This window comes from Phacochoerus africanus, chromosome 8 (genome assembly GCF_016906955.1).
Source record: "Phacochoerus africanus isolate WHEZ1 chromosome 8, ROS_Pafr_v1, whole genome shotgun sequence".
Lineage (NCBI taxonomy): Eukaryota > Metazoa > Chordata > Mammalia > Artiodactyla > Suidae > Phacochoerus > Phacochoerus africanus.
Genome location: NC_062551.1, coordinates 110,657,435 through 110,671,467, shown reverse-complemented (window position 1 = coordinate 110,671,467; position 14,033 = coordinate 110,657,435). Strand labels below are relative to the sequence as shown.

At 50.4% G+C, this 14,033-nt stretch overlaps 1 protein-coding gene across 4 annotated transcripts in view; it reads left to right on the top strand.

Annotated features, from left to right (window-relative positions):
• The window catches only part of KCTD1 (potassium channel tetramerization domain containing 1), a 193,135-nt gene that overhangs the window by 78,610 nt on the left and 100,492 nt on the right, over positions 1-14,033 (top strand). Inside the window, exon 1 of one of the 4 annotated variants that reach the window (XM_047794014.1) lies at positions 10,206-10,786. The exons of 1 other annotated variant lie outside the window; for it this stretch is intronic. Coding sequence is in view for 2 of the 3 variants with exons in the window: in XM_047794012.1 (XP_047649968.1) it covers positions 11,151-12,959 (1,809 nt within the window). In the remaining variant the exon portion in view is untranslated. Of the gene's footprint in view, positions 1-10,205; positions 10,787-10,855; positions 12,960-14,033 lie in introns of those variants that run through there. 2 more of the 4 variants (XM_047794012.1, XM_047794011.1) reach the window with 2 other exon arrangements.

The following is a 14,033-nucleotide window of genomic DNA, read 5'->3' as shown; positions in this document are numbered from 1 at the left end:
GTGGTATTTGGTTATGGCAGCCTGAGCTGACTGATACAGAGGGAATGACAATTAACCCACACTTGGATGCAGATGGGTGGAAAGTAAATGGTGACTTAGAATTGGCAGTCAGTCTCTCTGAAAAAAGATCTAGGTCTTAGTATTTTTTCCCCAAGTTTTCCAGGTGATTCTAACATGCACTCAAGGGCAAGAACCACCTCAGTTTAGGAGAGGCCCTACAGAAGGAGAAAAAGAAGTACTTTGAAGATAGAAAACTGACACTCTAGAGGCCTCAGACCTGGCTGCAGCATTTTTATCTTGAGGGTCTGGTGGCAGTTGTGGGGACTGGTGGGGGTGGGAAAGGATGAGGACCTGGCATTGATACATACCATTTCATGCAGAAAATGCTCTGCATACACAAAAGGAGAGAGCCTGAACACCCATGTGTCCTAAATTAAACACTTTTATTTTTTTATTTTTATTTTTTTTCATTTTTTTATTACTCAAATGAATTTATCACATCTGTAGTTGTATAATGATCATAACAATCTGATTTCACAGGATTTCCATCCCACAGTTAAATTAAACACTTTTAAAGAATTTTGCCGTATTTGCTCTGTTCTTGGGAAGGGGGTGGTGGGTGAGGGCTGGCATTTCTCCCTCAAGTCATTCAGTGGCCTTGTTACTTTTTTTTTTTTTTTGCCTCCCAGCCGCATATGGAGATCCCAGGCCAGGGATCAAATCCCAGCCAGAGTTATAACTTAAGCCCCAACTTTGGCAACACCAGATCCTTAACCCATGGTGGCAGGCCAGGGGATGGCACATGTGTCCCAGTGCTCCCACGAGGCCACCAAATCCCGTTGCACCAAAGCGGGAACTAACGTACTTTTTTTTCGGGGGGGGGGTGTTGGGGGCACCCCCGCAGCATATGGAAGTTCCCAGGCTAGGAGATGAATTGGCGCTACAGCTACCAGCCTACACCACAGCCACCGCCATGCGGAATCCAAGCTGCATCTGTGACCTACACCACAGTTCACGGCAACTCTAGATCCTTAACCCACTGAACGAGGCTAGGGATCAAACCTGTGTCCTCATGGATACTTGTCGGGTTCTTTATGGCTAAGCCACAATGGGAAAGCTTTCACATTGTTACTTTTTAAAAGCTGCCCCTAGTGGTTCTAAGGTATAGCCAACAGTGATAATCACCATACACTGTGAAGCCTCCCAAAGATAGGCCACCCCAGGTGGTGAGAGTAGAAGGGAGGAAAGGCAGATGCAACCCTGAGATGGGGCAACTGCGAGCCGAGAAGCAGAACAAGCCCCCCACCCTCCCCAGGACGGGGGCACTGCCCTCAAGGGTCAAAAGCAGTGACACTCTGCTTCAGGCTGCAATGGTAGTGAAAGAAGGCTTCATGGGGAAGCAGGATTTGGAGCTGGGGCTTAGAGAATCCAGACAACTGAGATCCCCAGAGGGGAGGAGAGGAGACATTTCCCAGTCGGAAAGGAAGCTGGTAGTGATGGCTTGTTCAAGCCTAACGGCTTCTTGCATCACAGGCTCAACCAGAGGAGTCCTGTGAAAGAGTCCCTTCCCCTGGTCCTGCTGAATTCCCACAGGGGGACTCACTGAGCCCCACATTCGCAACCTGTAACCCCATCTGTCGTCTGTCCTCCTCTCCTGCGATGACCCTTCTCTTTAGATAATGCTTGCCTACCTCTCCTAGGCTGGTAGTTCTCAAAGTGGGGCCCAGGAACCTGCAGCATCTGCGTCACCCAGGAGCTTGCATATTTTAGGGGGATCTCCTGCATCAGACACGCAGGGGGCAGGTCCAGCATCTTTGACACCCCTCCCAGGGGATCTGGTTGCACAATCAATTTTGAGGATCAGTGTCAGGTGGGACTCCCAGCCATGTCTGCACCCTTTTCAGCAGTGTTCTCTCTGAAGTCCTCCCCGACAGAGGGCTGAACTCACACTAGGGAGACTTGAGGAAGAATGCCGGGAAATTAGACTGGGGCAAGATTATGGGGAGTTTGGATTTTACACTAAAGTAAGAAAGGAGCCATGAAGACTTTTGACGAGGGAGTTCCCATTGCGACTCAGGTTAAGAACCTGACTAGTATCCTTGAGGATGCGGGTTCGACCCCTGGCCTCACTCAGTGGGTTAAGGATCCAGTGTTGCCGTGAGCTATGGTATAGGTCACAGATGCGACCCAGATCCTGCGTTGCTGTGGCTGTGGTGTAGGCCGGAAGCTGCAGCTCCGATTCAACCCCTAGCCTGGGAACTTCCATATGCCGCAGGTGCAGCCCTTCCTTAAAAAAAAAAAAAAAAAAAAAAGACAAAGAATAAGTCAGCGTGTTTTTCCGTGGTGGATGGAAATAAGATAACTATGAGAAAGGCAGAAGGAAAACTTGACCACGTGGACCTATTGAGGTTCACCCCCTCCGTGGATTCAGGCCTGTCATGTTCTCAGAGAGAATCTTCTGTTCGTCCTGCCTCTTAGCATATTCTTGGTAGTGTTTGCCAAAAATCTGCTGATTACATATTTTGAATTACAGATTTTGAAATGTGTGGTACTTAAACAGTAAACCACATGAGATTAAATTCATGGAGCTACTCTCAAATGTAAAGAGTGGTTTTTTTTCTGGGCAGGAAAAGACAGAACTGAAGGGTCTGATCTTGTGATTTACGAAAGAGTGTGTTCAGAGTCCCTTTTGTGGGAAAAGAACCCAACTCGTATCCGTGAGGATATAGGTTCGATTCCTGACCTCACTCGGTGGGTTAAAGAATCCAGTGTAGGTCAAAGATGTGGCTTGGATCTCGAGTTGCTGTGGTTGTAGTGTAGGTTGGCACCTGCAGCTCTGCTTCAACCCCTAGCCTGGGAACTTCTGTATGCCTCAAGTGAGGCCCAAGAAAGGAAGGAAGGAAGGAAGGAAAGAAGAAAGAAGAAAGAAGAAAGAAAGAAAGAAAGAAAGAAAGAAAGAAAGAAAGAAAGAAAGAAAGAAAGAAAGAAAGAAAGAAGGAAGGAAGGAAGGAAGGAAGGAAGGAAGGAAGGAAGGAAGGAAGGAAGGAAGGAAGGAAGGAGAAAGAAAGGAAAAGAAAAAGAAAGTGTGTGTGTTCAAGTCAGACCATCATTAGCTGTGTGATGTTGGGCAAATTACTGAAGCTCTCCGGGTTTCTACGCATCTGGAAATTAGGAACAATCTCCACATAGTCATGAGAACGACTTGAGAGTGTCAACAGAAAAAACCAGTCCCAGCAAGCACTTTCTAAATGTTAACAAGAATGAAATATGGTGTATATATAGTTTCCCAGATTTCTATACTAATTCTCTTTTCCAGCGAAGACCCACTGCCTTTTTGTTTTTGGCCACCCCACAGCATATGGAGTTCCCAGGCCAGGGGGCAGATCTGAGCCACAACTGTAGTCAAAGCCACAGCTGCAGCCACACCAGATCCTTAACCCACAGTGCCTGCTGTGGGGATTGAACCTGCATCCCAGCGCTCCCAAGACACCACCAATCCCATTGCACTACAGCAGGAACTCCAAACACCCACTGCTTTTCCAATCCGGAAAGCAAGATAAACCACAGTTGTGCTTTGTTGTTGTGTTGTTGTTTTTACTTCCAGGGATTGAGCCATAAAGAGAGAAAAGATAGTGAAACAAACAGATGCCATCTCCATCAGGGGAGTTTGTTTTTATTTGGAATAGTGACAACGTGTGACCCCTGGGGTATCCTAATTTAAGCACAGACCGTAGGAAGAGTAAACACAAAGAATGATGAATTCTATGCTGGTATCTACCGTGCCCTGGCTCTACAAGCTTCGGTTCCAAAATTGAGGCATCAGGTCACAGTGTTTTCTGCTTCCCTGCCCCTCTCCAAGGCCAGCCTCTTCCATCAGGTGCAAAGCCTGGACCTCCAGCATCAAATTAAAAAAATAGAACAAACTCATCCCAGGGCTTCTTTAAATATTCAGATAAACCCATGTGCCCCTACCAGTTAAATTAAGCTTTCCTAAGAAAAAGTAAGTCAATTAGTTCAAAATGTGGGTTAGTGCTTCTGGGTATTTAAAAGGGGATTTTTTTTTTTTTCTTCTTTAGTTCATTTAGAAACAGCCACGGGGCAGGTACATACCTACTCCTTAGCACGTCCTGTGAATTGCCACGACATACCTAGACACTGATTTCTGATATCTAGAGCTTCGAAATCTGGTCCTTAAACTCTCAAAGTCGTGAAGATATTGAAATATGAGCTTTACCCTTTGGGTTCATATATTTTATCTTCACCTTCATTACTGATATTTGTCAAGGGTGCTTGACATTGCTATAGAACAGAAGACAGCATTCCACACTCATTGAACTTCTTCCTTCCTTCATTCAGCAAACACTATCCAAACACTAGTAAACAAGCCGGTGTCCAAGACATGATGAAATGCAGCTGTAGAGAACACTTTATGATATATACTGCAAAACTCATTGGTCTAAGAAGTCCAGATGCAGTAAACCACACTTTACCAAAATACAAAAAAAAAAAAAAAAATTAGGTATCTCTTAAGCAGATGAATTTGCGGAAGGAATTTCTGGGTCATAGAACATGACCATTTTTGTGGCTTTTGAGAGGCTTTCTGTCTACTTGCTTTCTTACAAGGTTATCTTTGGAGTTCCCGTCGTGGCTCAGTGGTAATGAACCCTGCTAGTATCCATGAGGAGGTGGGTTGGATCCCTGGCCTCACTCAGTGGGTTAAGGATCCAGAGTTGCTGTGAGCTGTGGTGTAGGTCAGACACGGCTCGGATCTGGTATTGCTGTGGCTGTGGTGTAGGCCTGCAGCTGTAGCTCCAATTCCATCTCTAGCCCCTAGCCTGGGAACTTGCATATGCCCAGGGTGCGGCCCTAAAAAGAAATAAACAGGAGTTCCCGTTGTGGCGCAGTGGTTAACGAATCCGACTAGGAACCATGAGGTTGCGGGTTCAATCCCTGCCCTTGCTCAGTGAGTTAACGATCCAGCGTTGCCGTGAGCTGTGGTGTAGGTTGCAGACGAGGCTCGGATCCCGAGTTGCTGTGGCTCTGGCGTAGGCCAGTGGCTGCAGCTCCAATTGGACCCCTAGCCTGGGAATCTCCATATGCCGCGGGAGCGGCCCAAGAAATAGCAAAAAGACCGAAAAAAAAAAAGAAATAAACAAAAACAAAAAACACACCCCCCCAAAAAAAAACAACAACCCACAATTCTCTTAGGGAAAATGACATTCCTCTCATATATTATTTTTTACAAACAGCCTGGGAGACTGGTAGGTGATTATTAGGTGGAAAGATCAAGAATTATAGTTACCAGGTGGGAATTTGAGACTAAAAATTCTACTCCTGCCAATCATTTGGTAAGTTTACTCTGACCTGTTTAATATCAAAAATAAAAATAGGTAAAGCCCTCGTCATCCCCAGGAGATTTATTCAGGACAGCCCAGGGTTTCAACAGAAAACACCTGATTCTAGTCTCTTTGGGTTTGTGGGCATTTCTTTTGCTTCTAAAATCTTCACTATCATTTTTTTTTTCTAAGACACAAATGGGTCTCTACTTCCAATAGCCCAGGAAAATAATGCCAGTGTTTTAGGTGCCAAGTGACAGAGGTGACAGTTTCTTAGGCTATTTCTGCTGCGCTCACAGTCCAAGGCCTTGGCTCAGTATGTCTCTGACTTTCCAAGATTTCGAAATCAAATAACACATAGAGGTATTTTAATGGTAGGAAACTGTTCTCTTGAATTTTTTTTTTTTTTTTTTTTAATTCTTTGCTCCTAGAACCTCAATGTGGCAAGCCGCTTATGCTTGGGCTATGGAGCAAAACTTTTGTGCCCTATGGAGGCCTGGCAGACGTTGGGCAAGTGGCTAAAAACTTGTGAGCCTTTCTGGCCTTCATTTTCTTGCTTATAATCAAACCTGGAAAACACTAGAGTCTTAATACCTAAGAGTTAACGTTGAATGTTTACTGATGTTCCAGATGCTGTGTTCCATTCTTTACTCATACAAACCCATTTAATTCACACAATTCTGTGAGGCAGGGACTCGTATTATCATCCAGATAACAAAATAATGAGGGCGACTGGTAAGGATTCAAGCCCAAAGATGCAATTTTTAACTGCTCTGCTCCGTAATCTTCTGTGGCGATTATCTCTCTCCCCACACAAAAGTATTTGTGTGTTTATTGAGTGTCTACTCTGTACCAAACACTCTGCTAAAATATGTGAAGGAACTATATTGGAAATGAGCCAGAGATGCAGTAATAAGTAAGACTCAGTTTCTGCTTTTATGGAGTTTTCTTTTCTTCCACCTCATAGTTTGGATTACATGGGTTCTACTTCATCTGAGTTTAAGAAAAAAATTACTCAAGATGATCTTCAATTAAATTCAACAGAATTTAGTAGTAAAACTCTACAAAGATATGTCAAAATAGCTTCAATGTGAACTCATATTTAATCTGCAAAGTACTTTATGAATCTTTTAGTAACCAAATCAAGAAAGCATGACTTAAAAGTGATGAACTAAAAATAGTGATGAACTAAAAAGTGATTTAGGTGATGAACTAAATTCTTTTTCTGGCCTCTGCCCCTGAGCCCACAACATTTCTTGAATATATCCATTTAAATCCTCCCCAACTTACCTCTCTGAATACAAAGATCGCCCCATTCCCCGGTCCCTCACTTCTTCAATAACTTCCTCTAATGTGTTCCACTAGAGAGGGAATTAATGGCAGAGAAATATTAAACCAAAGCAGTCATTATAATCATTTTAACTTGCAAACATTACTACAAACAGTAATGATGCCTTGTAGTTACTTTTTTTGCCCTTATTTTTAATATAGAAATTCAGATCCATGACACTTCAGATTTCCCCCACAAATATGTCTTCCTAAATATAGGAGTTAACCAAACACAGATCCTGTTCATTCATTTCAAAGTACACAACTGGAGGAGTTCCCGTCCTGGCACAGAAGAAACGAATCTGACTACGAACCTTGAGGTTTCGGGTTCAATCCCTGACCTTGCTCAGTGGGTTAAGGATCTGGTGTTGCCGTGAGCTGTGCTGTAGGTCGAAGGCGCAGCTCAGATCCAGTGTTGCTGTGGCTGTGGCACAGGCCAGCAGCTACAGCTCCAATTAGACCCCTAGCCTGGGAACCTCCATGTGCCCGAAGGAGCGGCCCTAAAAAGACAAAAGCCCCCCCCCCCCCCAAAAAAAAGAAAGAAAGTAAACAACTGGAGGGCACCAGCCTACTACAGAGGTATATTGGTTTAGGAGGGGAAACAGAAAGTAACTACATCAGTTATATAATAGATGAAGTCAGAAGACTGCAATCAAAGAGGAGAAAGAGCTGAATGTGTTCCTTAGGGCATAACCTTTCATAGTGAACTGAATGGAAGTAAGAAGGTGCGTTATAAAATGAGAGGGAAACATTTGGAGTTTTTCCTTTCAAGGTAACCCCGTCACTACTTTCAAGTAATCTGAGAAATGGAGAAGCACAGATATATAGACAGCACTTTATAATGATAATGACAGAGATAAAAAAAAATGTGGAGCATCTTGGTGAAGTTGTAAACCTCTTAGGGTAGTTTATAATGAAGAGTTCTGACAGTTAGCTAATTGCAATAAAAATGTTCCATACAGTACTGGAATCATGTTTAGATAAGGAAGCTATGTGCTTTATATGAGTAGAAGCTATTCTGCACAAGAAAAAAATCTTCCTTACTATGGAGTGAAGAGCAGCTCTCAGTTTGAAGTGGTGAGCTACATGGACTTCATGACAGGGAAAAATGAGAGTGGAGGAATGGGGGGCTGGGCTGATAGGCAGAAGATAACCAATATTGCCTCTTTCATCAAAATAAGAAGAGCTTTTTTGATTCTCCCTATTTTGAATTGAGTGTGTGGAACCACAGGATGTTTTTAAGGGATCATTTATTAAAGCTGGGCTTGAACTCCTTTATGAACTCAGCTGTAATTCCGTGTTATTGGGTTTTAAAAAATAAGCAACATGGGGGGGTATTGGTGGGTGGGGGCTTGAGAGGAAACAGGTTTATAACAGCTTGATTTTTCTGGGTTTTCTTCCTGGTAAATACTGTAGGCACCAACCTGAAGAGGTTTTTTTCCAATATTTGATGAGGTATTATGGGCAAAGAATTTTGGTAACGTTTCAGGAGCTGGTGCCACGAAGCAGACTCAAAATCGCCAGATAATCAGGCCAAGGAGTACTTTTCCAAGGTGCGTTTTCTTCATATCTAATATTAGCGGGGGTCCTGCCCGTTGTTTGCAAAATACCCAGGCAGCATCTGAAGCTGCTGTTTTTCCAAGTCCGTTAAAAAGTTATTTGCGTGTGGGTTTTTTTGGTTCTGCTGTTCTCCATCCCCGCCCCCAGGCTTTCGCCAGTAGAGACCTGCCCTGGGGGGGATTTTGTTCTAGGAGTACAAAACTATTTTCTTTTCTGGAAATAGGTTGACGTCAACTGGGAGCTGTTTTTGGTTGCTTTGTTTCCCGGAGCGTCCAACCCAGCACACCGCCTTCGGCAAATTGCGAGCAATTCAAGGCAGCTCGCCCAGCAGGGGAGGAGGGAGCGGGGGACCCTCGCTGCCCGCAGAAGTGGGGAGACCTGGGGATCTCCTCTGCTCCAGGACTGGAACGTAGGTCCAAGTCCCCAGGCCAAGCCGGGAGCGCAGCCCCGAGCCAACGCGGCCCGTAGGCTCACTGCGTTCGCGGTGAGGGCCGCTGGGGAGCAGCCCCTTATAGGTAACTAGCCGGGATTCTCAGCACCGCTGAAATTCCCCGCGGGAGCGTCCTGGCAGCCCGAAAACCTGAAAGCATCCCGGGACAAAGGGCCCGTGAGACTGCGGTGCGCCAGCTCCGGACATAGCCAGTGAGGTTGCTGTGCTCCAACTCCCTTGCGCGGATCCGCGTCTACTACTAACAGCTGCCTAGTGCACTGGGCTCCTTCCTGCACATTTCTGGGGAGGGGGAGGGGGGAGAGCATTTTGAACAAAGCCGGATGTACCTCGGGTTCGATTCCCGAGAAGTGCCACCCCTGGATTCCCCCTGCGGAGAACTGGGCGGATGGAAGCGCGCGCGCGCGCGCGTGTGTGTGTGTTTCCCCAAGGAGCGGGAGGGGGCCAGCTAGGCTGGAACTTGCTCTAACTTGTTCACACCTGGTGCGGTTTCCCCAAAGCTCGGCGGCGTCCGGGGCGGAGGAGACAATCTCAGGGCGAGAACTGATCGCAGGAGGAGACTCTGTCAACTCCCACTTAGACGCCCACGAGGCCCAGAGACCTAGTCTTCCTTCCCGTTTCTTCCTTCCTTTCTTCCTCCCTTTCTTCCTTCCTCCTTCCCTCCTTTTCTTCCTTTTTCTTTAAATTACAAATTGACGCATGGGTTACTTTTGATGCGCAAAATTACAAACTGCTCTGAAAGTAAGACAGAAGGCCCGGGGTGGGGGCGGGGGCCGGACGGGCAATTGATCGGGCTCTCACAGCAGAACTGCTGAGAATTCGGACTTGGAGGCATATCCCAGGACGCATTCGAGGAGATGGCGAGGCTGTTTTACAGGCAGGGGGACCCATGCAGGGGGAGCGCAGCTGTGACCTGACCCCGTCGGTTCCCCTCGCCCCTGGGACTCGGAGTTGACTGGCGCGACAGGGGGACCCTCGGGCTGCCGGAGAAGGAGAAAGTTAAAATGCAGTGCGAAACCAGCCGAGTTCTCCAGAGGCTCTGCGGGCCCTGCCCCTGGGCCGGGAGATCTGGAGGCGGTGACGAGGACGTGCCCGGTGCTTGGGCGCGCCGGGGGCGGGAGTTTGGCTGGAAACGGGACAGTGTCTCGGATGGGAAAGCGGGACCCGGCGAGCTCTTTGGCCGCCTTTCCAGTTTCGGAGGTGCCCGCCTCCGCGCGCCGAAGGCAGCGCAACCCTGAGGGCGAACGAATGGCGGTTGGCAAACTTGGAACGGGAGAGCGCTCGGAATCCGAATTGCTGGGATTGTGGCAGCGGCGGCGGGGGCGGCCGAGACCCAAGTTCACTTTTTCCGCCGCCCTCCCGACGGGTCTTAGAGACCGGCATTGCTCTAGCTCCAACCAGGTGGAGCGCCTAGCCAGAGGGACTTGTGTCAATTTGCTCCCAGGCAGGGGGGCGGTGGCCCGGGCGGGTGGGGAAGGGTCCCTGGGGTCCAGGGAGCCAGGCTCCCCGCGTCTCCCCTCCCACTTACCCCTCCCGGTTTTTCTTCCCCGCTCCTTCCCCAGGCTGGCTAGACCGGCGCGGACTTGCCCTAGACCTACGGGGAGCGCCCCAGGTCTTTAATGACAGCTTAAAAGTGGCTGTTGGAAAAGTAGAAAGGGATGAGGCTGACGTGGGGCGTGTTTCGCTCCTTTGCAAGAGTCGGAAAGGGAGCTGGGAGCCTTGTGGCTGGCCCCAGGCCCCCGCGCCTCGCCCCCAGCAAGTAGGTGGGGGAGCCGCCGCCACCGCCAGACCCATCCCGCTCCCAAGCCTCACCCGCTGCGCCCTGGCCGCGGGCGCAGAGAGGGTGCGGGGCCTCGCCGTGCCTCCTCCACCCTGCTCATTAACCTGCCAGCTCCGCTCGGCTCCGGGCGGCCCCAGACACGGACTTCTCCAAGCAGCATCACGCAGCCAGCCCGGCGCAGCCGCCTCCCCGAACCCCCGGCTCCGGGGGGCAATGAGGGGGCGGTGGAAGGGGCACTGCTCCTCGGGCATTACTTAGAGAAGCTAGACCGCCCCTCCCTCCCGCCGGCCCTCCCTCTCTCCCGCCCGGGCCCGCGCGCCTCTCCGCCAGAGGGTAAGTTGGGAGTGTTTCACCCCGCCACCCCCCGACAGCTCTCCCTCCCCTTACTTTTTTTTTTTTTTTCTTCCCTTCAAAGTTTTCTTCGGAGTGGGGAGAGGGGTGGGAGAGGAAGAGGGTCCAGCCAGCCTCGGTCCATACTCTTCCCCTGTCTAACTTGCCCCCGCCTTCCTACCCCTCCATCCTCTGCGCGCCGCTGCCCCTCCGGAGCAGCGCTCCCAACTGACAATTGGAGCGCGGCTCCTTTAAGAGCCCGGCTTTGCCTCCCGGTAGCTGAAGGTCATTAAACACAAAAGCTCTCAGCGCTGCGGTCCAATATAGCGCATGCGCCCTGCCCGAGGACTGGCAGAGAGACGGCAATATGGCGAGAATGCCTGGCAGCGGGGACTGTAACACCAGCGCGGGCGGCAGCGCCAGCGCCGCCGCCGCCGCCGCCGAGAACAATGGGGAGCGGGGCGAGGGCGAGCGCGGTGCAGGGGGCCGCGGCCGCCGCCACGGCCGCCCGCACTACTGCAGCGCGGGAGAGGAGGAGGAGGAAGAGGAAGAGGAGGACGAGATCCAGGAGGTGCAGATAACGGGGGACGAGGAGGAGGAGGAGGACGGAGGTGGGGGTCTGGAGGAGGAGGAGGAGGAAGAGGAGGAGGAAGAGATGGGGCTGGACTGGGACGAGCCCCTGGAGCCCGAGGACTCGGCCGGGGAGGAGCTGGAGCCTGAGCCGGTCCATATGATCAATATGGACCAGAGCGCTGCGCTGGAGCCCGAGGCGCCGCCGCGACTGCTGGCACCCCGGGCCCGCGGTGGGCCGCCCGGGGAAGGCGCCGAGCTGGACCCCGACGTGCTGCAGCGCCCCGAGCGGGCCCGGTTGAGCGAGAACACCCGGCTGGCCACCCGCTACGCCGTGCGCATCTTCCGGGAGTACCTGAGCGAGAAGGCGCAGAGCCCGGACTTCGAGACCATGGACAAGGGGGCGCTGTGCCGCGTGCTGCGCTCGTTCTACGCCGAGGCCCGCTCCAAGAGCGGCCAGCTCTACAGCAAGTCGTCGCTCATCAGCATCCGCAGCTCCCTCAACCGCTACCTCAACGAGCCCCCGTACTGTCGCACGCTCGACCTCACCAAGGACCCCGAGCTGCGCAGCGCCAACCTGACGCTGGCCGCGGTCATCCGCAAGCTCGAGGAGCAGGGCGCCGGGCCAGTGGTGCAGAAGCAAGCCATCACGCGCGCCGACCTGCGCAAGCTCTACACCTCCAGCGTCTTCAGCACCAACACGCCCTTCGGGCTGCTCAACAAGGTCTGGTTCGAGACGTGCATGTACTTCTGTACGCGCGGCCGCGAGAACCAGCGCGAGCTCGAGGAGGACTCCTTTGGGCTGGCCATGGACGAGGACGGCCGCAAGTTCGTCTACTTTAAGTCCCTCGGGCCCTACCACAAATCGCGCTCATCGTCTTGGAGCAAGAAGCGCGCCGAGAGCAGCGACGAGGAGAACTTGCCCCGCATGTACGAGACAGGAACCGAGTTCTGCCCTTACGCCAGCTTCGTCAAGTACCTGTCGAAGCGCAACCCCCTCTGCAAGGCGTTCTTCCAGCGGCCCCGGGACCACTGCAGCGAGGGCGATGTGACCTGGTACGAGAACAAAGCCATTGGCAAGAACTTGCTGGGCACCAGGATGCAGATGCTCTCCAAGGCAGCCAAACTCTCCAAGACCTACACCAACCACTGCATCGGCGCAGTGTCCATCGCCACGCTCAACAGCATCGCGGGCATCGGTACCAAACTGGGCTCGCCCGCCCCGCAGGGCTGCTACGCCGAGGCTCTGAACGGGGCGGCTCGCCACCACTCCCACCATCCCCCCACTCATTCCTCCCACCACCACCGCCCCCAGCCGCCCTCGCTGGGGAACACCTATATCCTCCCCAGAGACAGCCAGGTTGGGCCCGACGTGAAATCGGAGGCTGCGCCCAAGCGCGCTCTGTACGAGTCCGTGTTTGGGTCTGGGGAAATCTGCGGCCCCTCTTCCCCCAAAAGACTTTGTATCCGCCCCTCGGAGCCTGTGGATGCGGTGGTGGTGGTTTCCGTGAAACACGACCCCCTGCCTCTTCTTCCAGAAGCCAATGGGCACAGAAGCACCAATTCTCCCACAATAGTTTCACCTGCTATTGTTTCCCCCACCCAGGTAACCAAACCAAACTCTATGCATGAAATGTTTCTCTGGTACCATTTTGAGACTAACTCGTGCTAACGCAGGTCTGGGCTGGGGGAAGTTTTTCAAAGTAGCAAATATACTGAATCGGATTTGATTTCGCCCTTAGAATCTTAACTCTCTTGATGCTTTTCAGGAAAGTTTACAGCTAACCTTAAAGGCTGGGAGAGGGCAAGCTATCTAATCTTCACTGCGGCTCAGTAACGCTGAAAACTTCAAAGTTCACAGAACTTAGGGTCAGCCCAACCGTCGCAGCTTCTCCCGGTTGAGTGCCTGTTTATAAACCAAAGAGTGCAGGAATACAGTGCATATAAATGAAGCAGCTCCTGAAATAAATTTGAATAAAGTAACCGCTAAAATACTCTATCACGTATTCATCCTAGCTTACCAAGTTAGAAAAACGGTTCTCACTTATTACAAAGAAAAAGTGCCACTGCCGCTTCATATAAGGGGGCGGGTTCTGGAGAGACTGGCAGTTGAGTGTCAGTTTATTCTGTAAGGTGTACTTGTATGTGAAGCAACCTTTGGGGTGTAGTTTTCATGAACTATTGTCACTTGGTAACCAAATTATCATCAGATGGAAAGGTAGTATCTGCACCAGCCAGGCCATCCCCATGGTGCTCAGATCTGTGGGCACTCAAATGTTGCTGTCTTTCTTGGTGCCCTGGTGCTCACTGTCTAGGGGGCAGATAAGTGGTGGGAAATTGGACAGTTGAGATAAAACAGCACAGTAGAGTGGAAAGAACACCAAAGTAGGAGTGCTAGCCCAGAGGCTGAGCCACCTCTGGCAAATCCATTCACCTCTCTGGATCTCAGCATCATCAAAGATAAGGGAACTGTTTTAACACTAAAATTATTTAATTCTAAGCACTGCCAAATTCTAGGTCAGGACTGGGGCTTCAGTTGGATGCTTCTTGTCGTAGTATTTTTCCTAGTGGAATATATTATTAAATTGGATTCATCTTTTGGATACTCTGCTTTAGGAGCCAGAAACCCTCTAGAGACTATGCTATTTATTCTTCAGGCAGGGGTAGCCACTAGGGGTTT